The sequence below is a fragment of the Triturus cristatus genome, chromosome 6, assembly GCF_964204655.1.
Source record: "Triturus cristatus chromosome 6, aTriCri1.1, whole genome shotgun sequence".
In the NCBI taxonomy this organism is placed as follows: domain Eukaryota; kingdom Metazoa; phylum Chordata; class Amphibia; order Caudata; family Salamandridae; genus Triturus; species Triturus cristatus.
In genome coordinates this window covers 720182757-720203031 of record NC_140589.1, presented here as the reverse complement: position 1 = coordinate 720203031, position 20275 = coordinate 720182757, and the positions used below count along the sequence as shown (strand labels likewise).

General features: G+C 43.6%; 1 protein-coding gene across 2 annotated transcripts in view; it reads right to left on the bottom strand.

Moving 5' to 3' along the window:
* Window positions 1–11131: 11131 nt before the first annotated feature.
* The window catches only part of PDSS2 (decaprenyl diphosphate synthase subunit 2), a 675726-nt gene continuing 666582 nt past the window's right edge, over window positions 11132–20275 (bottom strand). For both annotated transcript variants that reach the window (XM_085611218.1, XM_085611219.1), the window contains one exon: window positions 11132–12648. In XM_085611218.1, coding sequence (XP_085467344.1) covers window positions 12490–12648 — 159 coding nt within the window. In that variant the 3' untranslated portion in view covers window positions 11132–12489. The remainder of the gene's footprint in view (window positions 12649–20275) is intronic.

Below are 20275 nucleotides of genomic sequence, written 5' to 3'. Positions count from 1 at the left end.
AGTTGGAGGAGTTAGCTTTCTTTCCCGATGCTTAAAGAAGAGAGCTTTTTCATTTCTATTGATGAAAGAGTTGGTCCGTAACAAGCGGCGAGTCATTACTGTGCTGTGGGGAGCGCAATAACAGCTCAAGCTAAGATGAGAACTGGAAATTAAAACTTGGGTAAACGCTATGTTTTAGGTCTCGGCTGTAAAGGTATTCCATGTTAGCGATGCAATCCCCGATTACATGTTTCACTTTATCTTTCTTTCTCTGAGAATATATTGTTTTTCGGTAGTTTGCTACTGTAATGAATTATCACGTGTAACTGTAAATGTAAACTTGCTTTAAATAGAGTCGTTCAGTTGCACATAATGTCTCCTTGGTTATATATAAGGTAGCAAAAATGCTTTTAACACTTTTTTATTATAACTTTTCAAAATGCTGCACTGCAGACTAATGCTCTACAACATAGCTTAAATACACTGTCAAAGCCAATAGCTCTGGCTAAACACTTATACGGTCAAAAAGGCAAGACCAATTGGCTATGCCAATGCTTGTTTTACTTTTTTGTTTGTCATCTGGGTACATCTACTAGAATCATAGGCTTGGCTCAATTTGGTTGAGGTTTTCTCACTACAAGATGCCCTGATTGTATGACAAATACCTCTTCTGCCGTAGGACATGATTGAAAGCTTTGCTTCACTTAACTGTGGAAATATGGATTTTTATGATCAGTTATGTCCCCTATCTTGGACCCCAACGGTTTCATGTATAAATCACAAGTACATGTATGTTCCCTCCAGTTCCAGTTATGAAGACGCAAACACATGTGCGTCCACCGTCAACATGTCCTCTTTCAGATCCGCCATGAATGGGCCGGATATTCTATTCCTAAGTATGAAAGGCCACCGGCTTTATATGGTTCTTTTATCCCATTTTACAGTCCAGGCGAGTAGGCCCTGATTCTGCCATTAAGCCTTTTCCTGCCTTCTGCCTCTGAAAGCTCCAGTCTGAGCTCGCATCTGTATCCATGAACTTTGTCCTACTCCCTGCGCGGCTAACGGTGCCTGACTCGGCCTGTCGGCCTATCTGCCTGCCAAAAACTGTATTTCACCTTCAAGATTATCTGCTCTGCTCCGCTCCTCATCCAATGCATTCCTGTCTAGTAGTTTAAGTAAACATTCTTCCAGCTACCGAGCAAAAGGCCCGGCTTCTCTGTCTTTATGCAAGTAATTCATAGCCCTGTTACTATGGAAGATTTCTGCCCTTGCATCTCATGTAGACACTTAGACGCTTGTACACGCACTAACAGTCAGTATAGTCAGTATAGAATAAGATTCTATCATAAGAGACCTCTCCTTTTGGATAACATAGTTCTTTAAACATAGGATGTTAGATATGATTTGGGATTAGGTTGACATAACCCCAGACTTCTGTCTCCACATGTAGAGCTAAATGTCAAGTCCCCTTCACCCCCTAGTTGCACGTCAATCACACGTCATGCTGCTGCGCGCGCATCTCTGCCAAGTATTTCTGCTGACATTGCGAAATTCTTTCATGGTGCCACCCATTTGTGACATCATACCTAAATGACGTTCTTTAGTTACGCCTAGTTACACCCATTTTAGTTACGCATGTATGTTTTATCTTTGTTATCAACTGTTACGCCTCCTGCATCTGTTTTCACTATAATGCCTCTGTATAAAAATGATTACTTGTCAATAAAGTTGGTCCTTCACTTCCTGAACCTTCGTGGTGATCGAATATGGAGTCCATCAATTCGAATTGATTTTGGAATAAAGCCCGTTCCGAACCTCTAATACCACGGATTCTGCCTCTTATTTTACTGAGCTATTATTATAGATTTTCTGCATCAAATTAAGTACCGGTAATTAAATTATTTACCACAGGTAAATAAACAGTTTTTACTGTTTAAAAACAGGTATTTTTAAAAAGTCATTAAAGTTGTCATTGTATTTATTATTTGAAAGTTTTATAGAGCGCGGACAAGACCCTTGCGGGTATCAGAGCGCTTAACAGTAAATAAAGTTTTTATACATAAACCAAAGGCAAATTGTAGCATCTATACAAAAACGAGTTACAAAAGCAAAGTGATCAGGTACATCAGGACGTTATCCTCATGCGTATTGTAATTGCATTTATATAGCGCTTACTACCCCATACGAGGTGTCGAAGCGCTTTTTCGGTGAGTACCACACTACTCCGGGACCCATAGAGGATTAGTGTTGAATTAGTATACTGAAACATGCAAGTAATTTTAAGTGGTGGATAGGTTAGTCAGTTATTTGGATTCGGAATGATAGCAGAAGGCTAGAAGAGGAAAAAGGGGTTGTATTTATATAGCGCTTGTTACCCCTGATCGGGGTGTTGAAGTGTTTTTGTTTTTTGTGGGCGAGTAGCACAAAACTCCGGAAACCCATAAAGAATTAGTGGGGAATTAGTATGGTGAAATAGGAAAGTAATTTGAGTGGTGGTTATTAGTCAGTTATTTGGAGTGAGAAGGATAGCGGAGGGATAGAAGGGGAAGAAAGGTTTGCATTCCTATAGCACCTGTTACCCCCTGATGGGTGTTGAAGCTCGATTTCAGCGAGTAGCACGCTACTCCAGAACCCATAAAGGATTAGTGTTGAAAATTAGTATAGTGAAATATGAAGTAATTTGAGTGGTGGATATGTTATTCAGTTATTTGGATAGAGAAGGGTAGGTGGCGGGATAGAAGACTGAGAGAGGTTTGTATTTATAAAGCGCTTGCTACCCCTGATGGGGTTTTGAGGCACTTTTTTGGCGAGTAGCATGCTACTCTGGAACCCATAAGAATTAGGGCCATATGTAGGAAGTCCAATACCGGTCGGTAACGGCCGATTTTCGGTAAAAATCACGTTACCGACCGGTATTCAGGCTTTTGGTATGTAGGGGGGACATTTCAGGATTCGGTAATTTACCGAATCGGTAAAATTACTGATTCGGTAATTTTACCGATTCGGTAAATACCGAATCCTGAAATGAGATGTAGGGGGAGTGTGTGGGTGTAGTGTGGATTCGTTATTTACCACCAACTAAAAGTTGGTGGTAAATGACGAATGTCTTAGAAAAAAACATTATTTGGCCCTTAGAAGTGTGCAATGTGGCAGACATACATGCCCTTAGGGCATGTATGTGTGCCACATGTGCACACATGCAGGAATCAGGGGTGCAACAGGGTGTCACTGTGACACCCTGCCACCCTTGATTGTGCTCCCCCCATTACCGAATCGGTATTTACCGATTCGGTAATGGTAACTGGCTTCCCATTGATTCCTATGGGCATCCTGGCCCATAGGAATCAATGGGAAGCCAGTTACCATTACCGAATCGGTAAATACCGATTCTTAATTACCGACCAATACCGAATCGGTAATTTTTACCGACTAATTACCTACATAGCATTTACCACTTCATAAATACCGAATCGGTAAAATTCGGTATTTATGAAGTGGTAAATGTTAGGCTACCTACATAAGGCCCTAAGTGTTGAATTAGTATGGTGGAACATGAAAGTAATTTGAGTGGTGGATATGTTAGTCAGTTATTTGGATTGAGAAGTGTTGGGGATGGGCAGAAAAGGGAAAAAAGTTTGCATTTATATAGCGCTTGTAACCCTGATGGGCTGTTGAAACGCTTTATTGGCGATTGGCACGCTACTCTGGAACCCATAAAGGATTAGTGGTGAATTAGTATAGCGGAATAGGGAATTTGAGAAGTGAACATGTTAGTCTGTTATTTTGGTTGAAAAGGATAGGGGAGGGATAGAAGTGTGACGGATTTGGAATTGTTTTTTTTTCTTTGGAGCTCATAGCAGTAGGAGGAGGCTTTTGGATGAGTAAAAAGGGGATTTGTAGGGGAAGAGTCAGAGGGAAGAGTTTAGAAAGGTTTGTTTTGGGGGATCGGTATAGTAAAAGAGGTGTCAGATGATGCAAGGAGGGGTAGAGTAGGAGAGAGACTAGAAAGGGTTATTTTGGCGATCATAGTAGTGGTATGGTATTTGCAATAAATGAGAGTGGATGTAGAGGACATATTGATAGATGTATAGGGTGAGGGATATGGTCGTGCATTGGAAAGAGTAGTAGAAAGAAGTTTGAGATGAGTCAAAAAGTTGGGCTGGAAGATATATTGAGAGAAATATAGGCTGAGAAAGTAGAAGAAAGTGATAAATATATAGATCCATAAGTACATTGAAAGTATACAGATGCATAAAGGAGGTAAGTATATGTAGATTAAATATACTGATAGAGGTACAGGATGAAAAATAGGGTAGTGCATTGGATATGCTTTTTCAGGAGGAAAGTAACAGACACACAAACCCAAGTACATGGAAGGTACATAGATGCACAATGGAAGCAAGTACATGTAGACCAAAGATGGTTTTTTTTAACAACATAATTATTCTACATGTTTGTACAAAGCAATACACAAAGATAGGTACATATCTATAGTGAAAATAAATGCTTATATTCAGAGGGATATGCTGTAAAGTTCTGTTTGTGCATGTGCTTCGTGTGGGGAAGAGCCAATTCTTGAGTAGTTTTCGGAAGATAAGGTGGTTGTCAGTGGATCTTATGTTGGGGTAAAGAGTTCCATAGTTTGGCTACTTGAACAGAGAAGGATGTGCCACCCATGTTTTTTTTCGTGTATCTTGGGATTTTGAGGCGAGATGCCCCTTTAGAGCGTAGGTTCCTTTGTTGAATGTGTTTGGTGATTTTATTCCTGATGAAGAGCGATCCCATTCCATGTATTGCTTTGTGGGTGATACAAAGTAGCTTGAACGTGGATCTTCTGGCAACCGGTAACCAATGCAGGGCTTTCAAGGCAGGTGAGATGTGGTCTCGCAGTTTGATATGCAAGAGTAGTCTGGCAGCCGAGTTCTGAATCCATTGTAGTCTTTTCATGGTTGTTAAAGGTGATCCGTGGTAGAGGCTATTGGCGTAATCGAGTTTGGACAGAACAAGGGAGCTGGTAGTTTGGACCTTGTGTGGAAATCCCAAATGAGGGAAAATTTGTCGCAGCGTTTTTACAGTGACAAAGCTTGATAGTTTGTCCACTTGGGCATTCATCGATAGCTTAGAGTCCATGGTCATTCTGAGGTTTCTTGCTTCCTTCGATACTTTAGTCGGTGATCCCAGTTCATCAGGCCAGGCGGCAAGCGGGTCATAATGCTTCCAATCGCCACACGTGAGTATTTCCGTTTTGGAAGCATTCAATTTGAGATGGCTCCAAGTCATCCACTGATCCACGGCTCTGAGACAACTGAAAATTGGGTATTTTCCAATGTCTTTGGGGCATTCCAGTTGAATGAGTATTTGCGTATCATCTGCATAGTTATAGCACGTGAGGTGAAATTGATTGATCAGTACCGGTAACGACTTCATGTAGATGTTGAAAAGCATGGGCGAGATGATAGAGCCTTGTAGGACCCCTGCTTTTGTGGAGTATGGTTTGGACGAGAAAGGTGGGGTATGGATGACATTAATTCTGTTTCAAAGGTAGGACGCGATCCAGTCTAGAGCAGTTCCCTCTATGCCGGCTTCATAGGGTCTTTGTTTCAGAGTGTCTTGGTCAACCGTGTCAAAGGCAGCCGAGAGGTCCAAGAGGAGTAGCGCAGCAACCCTGTTGCGGTCTACTGTATTCTTCAGGTCATCCCAGATGGCAAAGAGGGCAGATTCAGTGCCTCTTCCCGGACGGAATCCTGTTTGGAAGTCTGAAAGTATGTCATTCTCCTCAATGAATAGTGACATCTAGGCGAACGCTGCTTGTTCTATCAGTTTGTCCCGGAAAGGTCCATTTGTAATGGGTCTGTAGTTGTCAGGGTTCAGCGGGTTCAAATTTTTTTTCTTCATTAAAGGGCGTATTTGTGACTTTTTGAGTTCTTCTGAAAATATTCCGGTAGTTAAGGAATCATTGATGATTCTTCTTACTGGAGTAGCAGCAGAGGTTGTTAAAAGAATTGTCTTGAAAGTTTGTGGTGGACACGGGTCAGAAGGACTGCCGGCAGGCCTGCTTGCTTTGACCAGGTCCATAAATTCATCATGTGCGATGTGTTGGAAGGAACAGAGAGGCTGGGTTAGAGTATTCTTGGCTTGTTGTTTTGTACAAGGGTTAGTGCTGGTCATGTATATTAGCGTTGCCAACTTAAAAAAACAGCACCTGCGACAGTGACAGCACCCTGGACAGAACACGTAGGGACAAATTTACAAACACTTTGCGCTACGTTTGCATCACAAAAGTAACTCAAACCAAGGTAAAATGTTTTTTTTGTTATTTACTTTCCAGCTCCAGAAAGTTGACTAAAAGTAAAGCAAAGCAAACACAAGGAGATGATAGGCGGAGCGCTGAAACTTTTTAGATACAAACCCCCAGTCATAGATCTGGGATGAATCCATCATCATTCTTTAGCTCACTTCGTCACCTCAGTTCAGACTCAGCTATCTGCAAATCAGTCTTGACCCTGTGCCTCATGGGAACAGTCCAGCCCGAACTACCAAGCCAGGTCTTCCCTGAACCGGAAACAAGCATCCTGGGTCCGGTTTCTGGGTAACACCCTTTATCAGCCAGGATAGCTTGAATCCAGTGGAAATGTGAGCAAGGCAAAACACTGAAGTGCGTTACTTAGCGTAAATGGGGCATTACATGGACGTTCCCATGCAACCCCCCATGGTTTGTGAAGCAAAACCCTATTTACTAATAATAGTAGACAGGGTTTTGCGTGAAAATTAACGCCACTTGCAAGCAGCCGTTAAATGGAGCACTGTTTTTATTTATCCCTTCTTTTCCGACTTTGCCTGTGTGCTGCACGGTACAACACATACAGTAGGAAAAGTTTTTAACGTTTTCTAAGCAAAGTATTTTGCACTGGAAGGGAGCCCTTCCAGTACAATACCTATGCTAGACTCTCACACACACATTTGCACTATGGTGCAAAGATATGTGCATGGTGCTCAGCAGCAAATTTCTGCGCTGGCGATAGAGAAAGGGCAGGAGGGTGAAATTTCTCTGTACATATGGCGCTCTCCTGCTCCCTTCCTGTCACGCAGCGCAACATTTTTGACGGCTGCAGTGCATTGGGTGACACTTTCATAAATCTACCAACAAGTGCGCAAAAAAGTTAATGTTAAACGTTGTTAATGCCAGACCATTAAGGTGTGGTTCACAACACCAAAATTGATGCAAACTTTACCATACCGCAGTCAGAACAGACTGGACACAGTCACCAGAATGAGCCTTACTGAGAAAAATAGAGGCTATCTCGAACCATGTTCTGCCATGAAAACTGCAATGCCTCCTCCGGCGGAGCTGTTGTCACTCTTGTGGAAAAGTGCCACAGTTTTAGTCCAAAACATACCAGTGGCCTCTACCAGCCATAATTCTTAAACATACTAAAAGACTTGATGACAGCCATTCCCAAGAAACCTCATAGGCACATGGGGATAATTCCTAAGTAATATCCCAACGAGCCAATGAAAAGTAGAAAAGAACATTAACTCAATTTGTTAACGGTTTTCTACTGTTTTAACTAATAGGGCTTTCCTTACAGCAGAAGAAAGCAGAGAAGCCCAGACAAATGTGTCCAAACTGCTGCTTCACACAGATTGAAGGAGTGTTTTTAGGTTTTGCCTACACAGAGCTTGTGCCGTGCTTGGGAAATCTCTTGTAACGAAAAGAAACCCAATCCTAAAAAGGGCTTAGCGCTCACCCATTACTTACCATTGGTTGGCTCCCACGTCAATCTTGTTCCCTTTCATCTTGTTGTTCATCGCCTCCTCCTGCCTCCACCTTCTTGCTCGGCTTCACGTCTTCATCCTGGCTGTGGAACTTGGTCTAAGTACTGCTTCCGGCGACCAATTACCTTCCACTTGCTGCGCACCTGTAACATAATTTCTTCTTTACCTTCCAGCATCCACATTCTGTTTATTGCTAGCTCGTCCCTACCACCACCTCACTTCTGTCGCTGCATGCCCCTTCACTGTTTGTTGCTGGCCTTGTCATGTGTCTGAGTTAGGCCCATGAAGAAACGCTACCATCGTTCACCATGTACACGTTTCTTAAGTTGCCTTCCCTTTCACAAAATAACCTTTTACACACATTAGTGTTTGTCACAATGCTGGATTCGTTTTTCAGAAACTGCTTCGCTCACATATTTCACTTTGTGAGACCATTATCACAACTCCTTTTTTCATCCACGTGGTGGCGCGGCTATCTATGGACCATAACAATGCTGGGCTGCCTGAGGACTCGCACAGATGCTTTACATTATAAATAGACAAGCATTTCCAGGTTCAGACAGAGGAGCACTTTGCTGCCATTGGTGAGGTCTTTACACGCTGAAGCTTCGGCTCAGCTGCTTGCTGATATCTCTGCGGAGGGTGTCCAACTCGTGACCACGACAGGGGACTTAAGATTCTTTCCTTTCAGGTAACAGGGGTTGGATCATTTAGTACGGGGATTCTTGGCAGAACACACACGCTCTAGACACTTAGGTTAGGGGACGCATAGTGGGAGTACATCAGATTTCTATTTTCTTTTATATGCCTGAATATGTACATAGTCTTAGCACGATGGTGGAACTTTTTATTCTGTTCACTGTCCTAGTAATTCAAATAACTTTCATTTGCTTCTGTCTATTGATCATTGCAGCACATATGTTCTATACAAGAATCACGTTGGTTCAATAAACATTGAAAACGTCCCACTGTGTATTCCTTGTATTTTCCTCTGAGAAGAAGAGAGCACGAGTGACTGATTAAAAGGGTTCTAGACCCGTTACCACAATTCCTGGGGGATCAGGGTTGCCATTTTCAGTGGTTGCCAGAAACATTTGCTACCTGCCTAGGTTTAGGGGTACTTATGGTGGCACTGTGAGCTAGCTGGCCTGTAGGACAAGATATCCTGAGGGGGTGCATGGAATCATTCTAGCACCATCCTAATGGTTATACTGTCTACAAACGCACAGTTCCTACTGTAGGGTGGAAATTACACAACACCCTGGCCTCCCACCCCCACGCTCCTGTCACTGCATTCCCCTTCCCCACCACTTTGCTAGTTGTCTCCCTCCTACCTCCATCATAGCTTGTTTTATATAGCGCAAAGTCGACTGGAAGGACTTGGAGGACTTTACATCAGCGCCAGTTACATTACACAATGACACATTAATTTTTACAGGCACGGGGAGATTAAGTGATTTTCTCAGAATCACAAGATGTTGAGCAGGCAGTGAGACCCAAACTTGGTTGCCCAGCTCCAGTCAGCAGCTGTGGCGGTAACGCCACACAGCCTCTCCATGCTCAATGTTCCAGCTAGCTACACTCGGACACGTAGGAAACTGCAATAGGCATTTGTTCAAGAATATAAACTACATATCAAGTATAGGGAAAATAACAATTTTAACTAGTTTGTACATGTGATTTCTTTTTTTTTTTTTTACTTTCCAGAGTGCGCCTTCTGTTTGATGCTTACCCGTCCCTACCGCCACCTCAATTCCATCGCTGCATGCCTCTTCTCCGTTTGTTGCTTGTTTGAACGTGCACAACTTAAAGTAAAAAAATTAAATCTATGACATGGTCTAGCCACGTCATATCACTTTTTTAAAATTAGTATACTTTAAGCTATATAGCACAGCAGCTAGCACTGCTGTTTAGCATTAAAGAAAGAAAAAAGATTGACAAGGCCAACAGATCTCGCATAGGCAAAACCTATTGGTTTTGCCAATGCTTGTTTTCACTCTTTCTTTCAGGTGGCAGCCAGCTCCTGCTACCCAGAATTCATTTCTGGGTGGTGGTGGGTGCTAATAGCCTTATTGCCAGTACCTGCAAAGCAATAATGGCTGTTACCAAGCAACTCTTGTGATGCACCCTCACCTGTGGTAAAAGCAAATAACTGATGGAAGAGTAATGTGCTGCTGTTATTGCCTGCAGCTTAAGTATACAACCAAAGCTAGTCATAGGACACTGGCAGATCGGCAATGACAACATGAACCAGAACACCGTCATCATTTTTAGGTGTCTGAGCGTTCTTCGTTTGTGTGTGCCTAACACAGTATTGGTCACAGGAACATTTAGGGACCAGGAAGACTTGTGACAGTGAATATAAGTTTAACAAATGGACAAAAATATCCCAACCCTAAAAGGGCAATGTGTCTGTCTTAATATAGGCAGTAAAGGCCTGTCTGCCCTTGGAACAGTCAGTTTTGACAGGCGAGCCAAAAACAAACACTGCTTTTTATCAGTCAAACCATACACACCACATTATTTTGTAGGATCACTTTCCAGGTATTTGTCATTCTAGATCCCACAACAAGTACATATGAACATAAAACGGGAATTATCTTTTGATACATCTGGCTCTGTGACGTAGTGACACTAGAAACCCACAAGTGCAGCGCAGACGTTACAAACACTGAAATTGACTTTTGTCACTATGGTGCATGCCTTGACAGATAATTCACAAGCAAACAATGTTTCCACTCATCAGTTTTTTCAATCTCTAATATTTTTCGGGATCAATGTCCAGGTGTTTGTCATTCTAGAACCAACACATTGTGGGTGTGTCTGGTGTGGGAGATTGAAAGAATGTCTGCATGCAAATCACCTGTCGAGAGTGACCGCTCTACAGTAGACAGACCTCTTCCTCATACGTCAAGACGGGCACTGTAGCTACAAAAGCCAGTTTTAAGTCGCAAACCTACATAACTTGTAGAGTCCCACTCAATCCAAGTCATGGAACGACACCTAGGCATTTCGAAGGGTACTGTGCGTTTTTCATAGATTGGCGACCTCTTTGATAACTATGACTCATACATCCCTAACGACGCAGCAATAAAGCAAACATACTACTGCGCTTATGTCTAACAAGATCCAGCAAATTTGGCGACCATGAAAATTAGGTGGGTCAAATGTACCTAAATGTAAAGTGAATAGCTTCAGCAAGTGAATCCTCGATAAAAATCAGTTCCAACACAGGTGGGAGGGTGCAAGAGAGGAGGACAGTTTAACAGAAATAACTGTGCTAAGTGTTTGAGTGAACGATGTAATGAAATCTGTTTGCTGTGCAGGCTGTCTCCAGATTGGGCTGTAATTACACCACAGAAGGAAGAAAGGTAGCTGAGTCTCAATCTGCATCATTTATGTAAACTCAGCCTTCTTGTCAACGGCCTTCTCGGGTTGCATGCATGCAAACCACAAAAATCATCTCCAATGGACAAAGTAGAGACAGTGTCGGGTTGCAGGCTTGCGATACACCTTATATTGTTTCTGTCATTGGCCTGCTGCGGTTCCAGACTTTCAAGTGCTGACAAACTAAGGTTAAAAACTTGTCACGTCCTACACTTTCTGGGAGAAGCGGTGAATGAAGGAAAAGTAGGCGTCTGACACTTATCACATAAGAGTACAGACAGCACACCTTAGATAATTACTTTGGAACAAAAGCTGACACATTTTGCAGTCTGTTGAAATCAAAGCAAGGCTCAAAAAAAGAAATATCTTCCTGAGGAGAAAACAACGGTTGGGTCAAATCATCTGACAAGAGACTATATCAAAGCAAGTTACAAAAGACTTGGAAGAAATAAACATCTTCTCAGGTGAAGTCAAAGGTTTGTGGAAATTAATATGACAAGAATGCATTTGTGATACCGTAAAGCATCGATGGAGTAAAATATGTATTTCCTTTGCAAAGAGACGAATTGATATATTTGGCACAGGTGCGTCAGCCAACTTCCGTCATCAGAGCCCCGCACATCTAATACACACCAACAGTCCCTTCACACGTTTCTTTTTTTTAAATAATCAGTAGGATTTCCAACACATCTAGTACAAAAGCTAATCACAAGTTCATTTATAGACATTAGTTTTTTTTAACCAGCGTAAGGAGACCCAGCAGCACTGCAGACGGAAACGATTTCTATTGTTTTAGTTCACTGTCTGGACTCTGTTCTGTTCCATTGATAAATGTGCGCGTTTAATTCTCGACGACTTCGCCTTCTCTCTCCGGCTGCTTGGGAGAGCGCGCCTGACACCTGCAGCTCGGCGCGCGCCCCCTCCTCCGGGTCCCCCTCCCTGTCCTCTGGAGCAGGGAAACCACAGGCCACCGCGCTGGCGCCATCCCCGGCTATGTCCAATCAATAAGGACTTATTTCCTGTCCATTTGCTGAGGTCACAGGAGGGAGGCTCATTAATTATTTCTGCCGGTGCAGCCTCAAGTGTGCTTCTGGCATGACAAGTGAAAACTATTTGACCTTATTTTCTGATTTTGTTTGCTGCAGTTCCGAAGGAAAACAAGCTCCTTCCCTGGTGTGGTGAGTGACAAAAATATATGAAGCCACCAGTTTGAATTAAGATCCCCCAGATGTTATGGAGGTGTCTCCACCCTCTCTTCGTCGCCGTCCACACCAGGTCTAGTCCTCTCGCTGATTTTCTATATATTAATTTAAGGTGCGGGTGTCTCCCCATATGACTTCAGTAATCTCAGGAGAATCTGGTGATCGCATACACGATGTTCTCCAAGGCGGACTTGGCCTCCGAGGGAGGGAAGCCCTCGAGGGCTTCCAAGGCCTTGTTTCCATGGTAACGACACAGGTCAATAGCGGCAGCGACACCTTTGCCAGCTTTGATTGCCTCTTCCAACTGTAAGAAAAACAGACAACGAAGGGAACATTAGCAGTGATGGTAAGGAACCCTTTCCTTGCGACAACAAACATTCAGATTTCCATGCCTTGCAGACTGTACAATCATAAACGTAAACCACATACCAGTATGTGCACCTGTTATTCGCCCCCGTGTGATCTGTCTAATAGATTAAATATATTTAAAGGCAAATAAACACAATATATTTACTCCTACAAATAGCTCTCCCCATGGGACTTTCTCTTCTGCTTACGTTTATGTGAATTACATGCCCAAGTGGATGAATCACAGATGATAGCTTTAACTTTTGTAAAATATATATATATCGAGAGAGAGAGAGAGAAATAGAAAGGGAAGCTCCATATAATCATTGCCTCACAAATAGATTACACCTGCATGCAGAGAAGTAAAAACCCTTCCCATCAATACTTCTAACTACAGATTCCTCAACTTTTGAGTTTCCCCCAGGAGCAAGATTGGATCTGGACACTTTTCTAGCAACAGCTGCTACACGCTGGCCGGTGGTGCTGATAAAACTCTGAAGCAGCTTCGTCCGGTTGTATGATACAACCACGCATGCCTAAACAATGCTGTCTGAACCACAACCGCGTCTTTACAAAGCACAACTTTACAATGATTTTCATTGTTAAAGTCATGAGATCCTAAGGGATATGTGTGGTAAAGTGTACACCTCAGCACTTCTGCCCTGTGCACACCCCAACCCTTCTGCCCTGTGCCCTAACACCTGATAACCCACACCGAGCCCTTCTGCCCTGTCCCCTAACACCTGATACCCCAGCCATGCAAACCACTCACCCCCATCCCTTAAGACTACCCCAACTCCCCACTCTGAGCTCTAAACCCCTGCCCCAAAAACAACCACCTTCCCAGTCCCCCAGCCCTGAGCCCTAAAACTGACTCTCAGCCCTGACATCTGCCCCTCCCTCCCGAGCCCTAAAACCAGGCCCAGCACTAAAAACAATGCTGCACAATGCAAACATTCATCCTCAGTCACAAATATCTTGGCTGGACTGTTACCATGAGGAACAGGGTCAAGACTGATTTGCATATGGCTGGGTCCAAACTGGGAAAGCGTGGTGAGCAAAAGATAGATGGATAAAACCCAGACCTTTGTGACTGAGGGTGAATGTTTGCATTGTTCAACATTCCGTCCATCATTTGTTCCTTTTTCTTTTGTAATCCCAGAAAAATCTCCTTCAATTCGAAAAGGTATCAGAAGTCAGAGGATCTGCTGGGTGGCAGTTCAGTTAAGGGGATACACAAAGTCGGTTCCCATCAAAAAGGGAGAGCTGATACCAAGCAAGAGGTGTCTTCATTCGGAATGTCTAACACGATTGGGGGACCTCTGAATCAGGGGTGGAACACAAAGTTGTTCCTTTCAAGTCGAAGATGCACCTAGATGCTGTAAAACCGAAGGACTTGGAGTTTTAAGAGCTTGATGGGCCTATATAACTATATAGGGTCTGCAAAGGTCTGTTCAGGCTGCAGTAATGAGGAGGGATGAAGAAGAACAGGGGGAAGTTAGTGACCCTAATATCCCACTCTGATGGGTTGAGGCTATATTTCAACTTGCCAGTGAAAGATGGACTGAAGGTGAGTCTGGCGCAGCAGTGGCTGTAGGCCCTACCTACTGCAAACCCCTGGATTGGTCATTACAAGAAACAGGCAAAGGGCCGGCAGAAGGGGATGTGATGAGAGTATTCTAAGAAGTATCTCGGAGGAGATTAAAAGTTGGTTTTCCATCTCTGAACTAAATCATAAAGAAATTCGTGAGTTGTGTCAAAGAAAGTTATTTGCCGATAAAAAGTGCACATGTGAAATTAGTTCGGACATATGTTGTGCTACAGAGGAAAGAAAATGGCAGCTGGGGAGGTGTGAACAGAAGGAACTGGGGCCAAAGGCCCAGCTGAGATTCTCTGTGCTCTTAAAAGTGATGTGGAATAACAAAATGGGTACTTACTGGTAGGAGTAGTTTGGCAGCTTGAAGAATTTTCTGGATTCACATGCTGTGCATTATTTCACCATCTGGTCCTTGGGTCCAGAACTCTCCCTTTATAGTAGTCCCTTTTTCCTTTTTTGAGGTTTTTGTTGTTGTTGGGCGTCAACTGTATCCATCATTTAGTGCTTAGTCCAGCCTTCTACTAAAGTCAGACGGGCACGCAGGAATCTTTAGCGCAGGGCCGCCATCTTCAGACTCTTTTTTCTGGCAATTATTTGTACATTTTAGTGTGCCATAGGCTTCCTCCTGATTTCTATCTTATCTGTGTCCTTGTTTACTTTGCCTCGTCTCATTTCCTGAGGAGGTGAGTGGGTTGCACGTGAATCCAGAAAATTCTTTAAGCTGCAAAACTACTCTTACCAGTAAGTAAACACATTGTTTTACAGGGTCAATCTTTTCTGGATTCACATGCTGTGCATTGATGTTGTAATGGTTACTTCACTGTGTTGGGTTGGAGATGTGGCTGAGCTTGCAAATAAATGTTTCAGTTCTTTCTGTCCCACCTGTTCTTCTCTATTCACCTGGACATTGATGCAGTAGTGTTTTGTGAATGTGTGAACTGACGACCATGTGGGTGCCATACATATATCGCTCAGCAGGACATTTGTCAGGAAGGCTAAGGTAGCTCCCTTCTTTCTTGTTGAGTGTGCGCTTGGTTTAGTGTCTAGCACTATGCCAGCTTTTTCTTGGCACATTTGAATTGTCTGAGTTATCTACCTTGCAATGGTGTTTTTGGTAACTGGTTTTCCCTCGTTATTGTCTACAAATGAAACAAGGATACAAGGAAACTGTGTCCCTTTTCTGAATGGTTTTGTTCTCTCCAGGTATTAAATTATCGCCCTGCAAGGGTCCAGTGTTTGTAGTGCTCTTTCTGCCGGAGTCTTGGTTCTTGAAAAAAACTTGGTATTTGGATTGTTTGGTTTATGTGAAAGTGGGATATTACCTTTGGCAGGAAGCGTGGGTTGGTCCTCATGACTACCTTGACCTTGTGTATTTGCAGGTATGGTTCTTGAATGAGGAGTGCTGGCAGCTCGTTCCCCTTGTGAAGTGATGTTATTGCCAGTAGGCATGCTGTCTTTAGCATGATAAACATTAGGGCGGATCTGTGAAGTGGTTCAAATGATTCTTTCATCAGCTGAGTAAGCACCATGTTTAAGTTCGACATGGGCTTTGATGCACTCGTTGGTGGAGCTATCTTTTTGGCCCCTTCTAGAACCCATTTGACCACTGGTGTAGTGAGGAGGCGTCTTCCGGTGTATCCACTTGTGTAGCCCACCACAGCTGCCTGATGAATCTTCAGAGACATGTAGGTTAGACTACTGTTTAGCAAGTGTGTAAGGTATCCGATGACTGTAGTGTCCTGTCTTGAAAAGGCCAGATCTCTGGCACAATCTTGTATATCTCTTCCATTTGGCTGTGTAGCATTTCCTTGTTGCCAGTCGTCTTGCTTCTCTGAGTATTCCCATTGCTTTCTCTGGAAGGCCCAAATATCCTAAATCTATGCCCTCAGAAGCCATGTTGCTAGAGTCCGGGTGTTTGGCTCCTGGTGGAGAACTTCCACCCCTGCATGGAAAGCAGGTCATGTTACGCTGGCAGTCTCTGTACATTGTTGTTTTTTTTTCTCTTCATTGTTGTGTGCCATCTGAATCAGATTTGAGATCCAGGTTTGTCTTGCCCACAGGGGACAATGAGTATTAACGTCATCAATGATCATTTTCACTTGTTCATCACCAGTGATAAAGTGGGATGGGGGGAAAAGCATATGCCGAAATCCCTGACCAGCCTATCAACAATGCATTCCCTAGGGAGCGGCGGTGTGGTTGTCTGGATGCGAATAACTGCCATTTTGCATTTTCTGGTGTTGCAAACAGGCCTATTTCTGGTGTCGTCCATCTTTGGAACACCTGTTGTATCACTGCTCCCACTCATGTGAGGCGGATGTTTGCCTGCTCAGATTATCCGCTTCTACATTGTCAACCCTGGTACATGTATTGTTGTTATGGTAATCTGTCTCTGGATGGCCCACCTCTATGTCTCCAGTGCTTGCTTTGAACGAGCAAAGGATCTTGCGACCCCCTGCTTGTTAAGGCGTAACATTGTCATTATGTTGTCCGTCTGAACTTGTATGGATTTTCCCCATAACTATAATCTGAAAAGCATTTATGGCTAGAAACACTGTCCTTAGTTCCAGTGAGTATATGTGTGTGTACTGCTTCCTCTGATTTCCAGAGTCCTCTGATGTTGAGCTTCCCCATATGAGCTCCACATCCCATGTGTGAGGTGTCCGTGGTGAAGATCACTGTTGGAGTTGTTAGCATGAGGGGTCTTCCTACTGTTATGTTCACCCTGTTTACTGTTATGTTAACCCTGTTCCACTGCATCATTTTCTTCTGTACTCTTTGTGTGACAACCACTACATTTTTCCCAACTCCCCGTCGCTTGTGACCATTGGCTCTGAATCCACTCCTGGATATGCCTGATGTAAAGTCTGCATGTGGTATTACAGGTATGCAGGAAGCCTTTGTTCCCAGTAACTTCCCCCAGACCTTACTGTCAGAGACTGAACCATCTGGTATTGGCGGGCTTCTTGCTTTATCGCCAGTACCCTCTTTTCTCATGGAAACACCTTGTGTGTGTTGTATTGATTCTCGCTCCCAAAAAGAGCTTTTCTTGTTCTGGCGAGGGAGATTTATTTTTAGTTTTTATGGAGAACCCCAGCCTGTGGAGTGTCGTCAAGACTGGTTTTATACTGTCTCTGCACTTATGGAAGGAACTCACCTTTACCAGCCAATCGTCTAAGTAGGGGCATGCGTGTATTCCCTCTCTACTTAGATGCGCCGCTACGGCCGCTCAGCACTTTGCGAATACCCTGAGTGCTGATTTTATTCTGCATGGTAGTACCCTGAATTGTTGGTGTGCCTTGTCTCTTATGATGAGTATAAACTTATTTTGTCTGTGGTTCATTGGAATGTGTAGCTACATGCCTTTTAGGTCTGTGGTTGCTATGTAATCCTCCTCCTGGAGTTGTGGGATAACCTCTTGTAGCGTCATTTTGAATTTCTGTCTTTATGAACTTGTTTAGGAAGTGGAGGTCTAGTATGGGCTGTAGCGATTTGTCTGGTTTTGGTACCAGGAGATATGTTGAGTAGTTTCTCTGGTTGATCTCCTTCAGGGGTGGTTTCTCTATTGCATGCTTTGGTAGCAATTCTCTTTACTTCTTGGCAAAGAAAGTTTTTTTCTTCCTTTGTATGGGTTGTCTTCTTTGGGCCCCGTTTTGGTGGGTGTTTTTCTAGTTCTATGGAATAGCCATGTTTGATGATGTTGAGCATCCGGTCTCTAACCTCCCTCCACTCCTGCAGGAAGACTGCTATTCTTTACCCCACAGGTGTTGTGTGTGGGTGGGGCATCTGGCTTTGTAAGTCACTTGCTTGCTGCTGCCCCTCTGGACGACTGCCCTCTGCCTTTCGCTCCCCCAAGAAAGGGCTGTCCCTGTGGCGCTTGGCATTGCCATTGTTGCGTTGGTATCTGTGCATGACTTAAGTGTTGTGAAAGCTTGGAAGCGTGCTCTTTCCGTCCGCCTACTGGTGAGGGTGACTCCCCTTCTCTGCTGTGCTTTAAACTGCAGGACTCCCATCAACTTTGTTGGGTCATTATCTTTCTTTAATTGTTGTAGTGTGTCATACACTGCACTTTCAAACGGGTGTTTCCCTTTGAAAGGGGTGTTGATGATGTCGGCCTGGGCTTAATTTTTTAATCTTGAAATTCGCAGCCGCGCATGCCTCCTTAAGGTTTTACCAACCACCGGTTGTATACTCGGTCTGTCAGTTGAGTGCAATGCTGAGTTTAGAAGCTAACAAGGGAGTTATTTGTAAAATTCAATAGTAATAATACTTGGATTATACAGTGATGTCCTAGAGTGACATCACAATTTAATTAGTTACACCTTATAGGGAAAAACATTAAATTAAATGCAGAATAAATCACAGAAACAGGAGTATATGCATTTACAAATTATATTGAAATTAAACAGAAAAGGAATATAGAGGTTCAAAGGTAATGATAGTATATAGTACATTGACAATGTGTTGTACACAGCAATAGATCAATCGTACGGCATTTGTAGAGTGCAGCCCTGACACTCCTGGGGGCATCTGGGCGCTGGGGTGCTAGGTCTCTGTTTGCCACTGCCACTTTGCACAAGGGAAGTTGAAGGGAGGGAGGGGGATCGAACCGGCGGACAGCCATTTTGTCTGTTAGCGGTCTAGTGGTCGGACGCTAGACTATTTAGCCAGCACGCTGACGCGGACGAGCTGCACTGGTTCCCTGGGCGAAGCTGCGTTCAATGCTCGCCAGGTGAGACCATTATCGTGATCTGAGGCACTAAATTGTATTTTAATTTAGGATTTTAACTTTGCTATTACTTTAAACTCTCCTGCTGATATTTTGCTGTTTGCACTGCCACTTTGCACAAGGGAAGTTGAAGGGAGGGAGGGGGATCGAACCGGTGGACCGCCATTTTGTCTGTTTGCGGTCTAGTGGTCGGACGCTAGGCTATTTAGACAGCACGTAGACGTACAGCACTGGTTCCCTGGGCGAAGCTGCATTCAATGCTCGCCAGGTGAGGGCATTATTGAGATCTGAGGCCCTAAATTGTATTTTAATTGACGATTTTAACTACTTTGCTATTATTTTAAACTCTCCTGCTGATATTTTGCTGTTTGCACTGCCACTTTGCACAAGGGAAGTTGAAGGGATGGAGGGGGATCGAACCGGCGGACCGCCATTTTGTCTGTTAGTGGTCTAGTGGCCGGACGCTAGGATATTTAGCCAGCACGCTGGCGCGGACTGGGTGACTTTAATTTTTATCTGGAAATCCCCCTGGATCCTGATACCAATTGATTGGAGCAAATTATGGGGGCTGGAAACCTCAAGCAGTTGGTGAAGACCCCGACTCACGAAAAAGGACATACCCTGGATGGGATATATTCGAATAACTGTGACTTAGTTTGCACCTCAGTTCTCCTGCTCTCGTGGTCTGACCACTGTGCCATTCAATTTGAATTGAACAGTTATGGGGGCCACTTAGCCAGCATAAAACCCACCCAGGAGATTGTAACTAGGGCCTGGAGAAGACTGGACATTAAGAAATTTGAAAATTCCTTGAGGTGTTCAATGCGCCCTCTTCCGCTGGGAGTGGATGATGCCAAGGTAGCCTATACTCAATGGCTAGGTACAACTTGCAACCACCTAGCCCCTGGAAAAAAAGTGGACTCCTAAACGGGCTCAACCGTCAGCACCCTGGTACTCTTAAGAGCTTAGAGCCAAAAAACTGGCCTGCAAGCAATTAGAGCAGGTATGGCGTAAAAGGTATGCAGATGCGGATAAGTAAAGATATAAACACTGCATCACCACTTATAAGCAGCTTCTATTAGAAGCAAAAAAAAGTGTTTTACAATACAAATAGCATTAGCCAAATCAAACTCAAAGGAACTTTTTAAAACCATTAAAAAACTGTCTACCCTAATGCTCCTAAAAGCCAGGGCAACCCAGAATTCTGCGATAAAATTGCCGACTTTTTTTAACATAAAGTAGAAATCATGTTCTCCT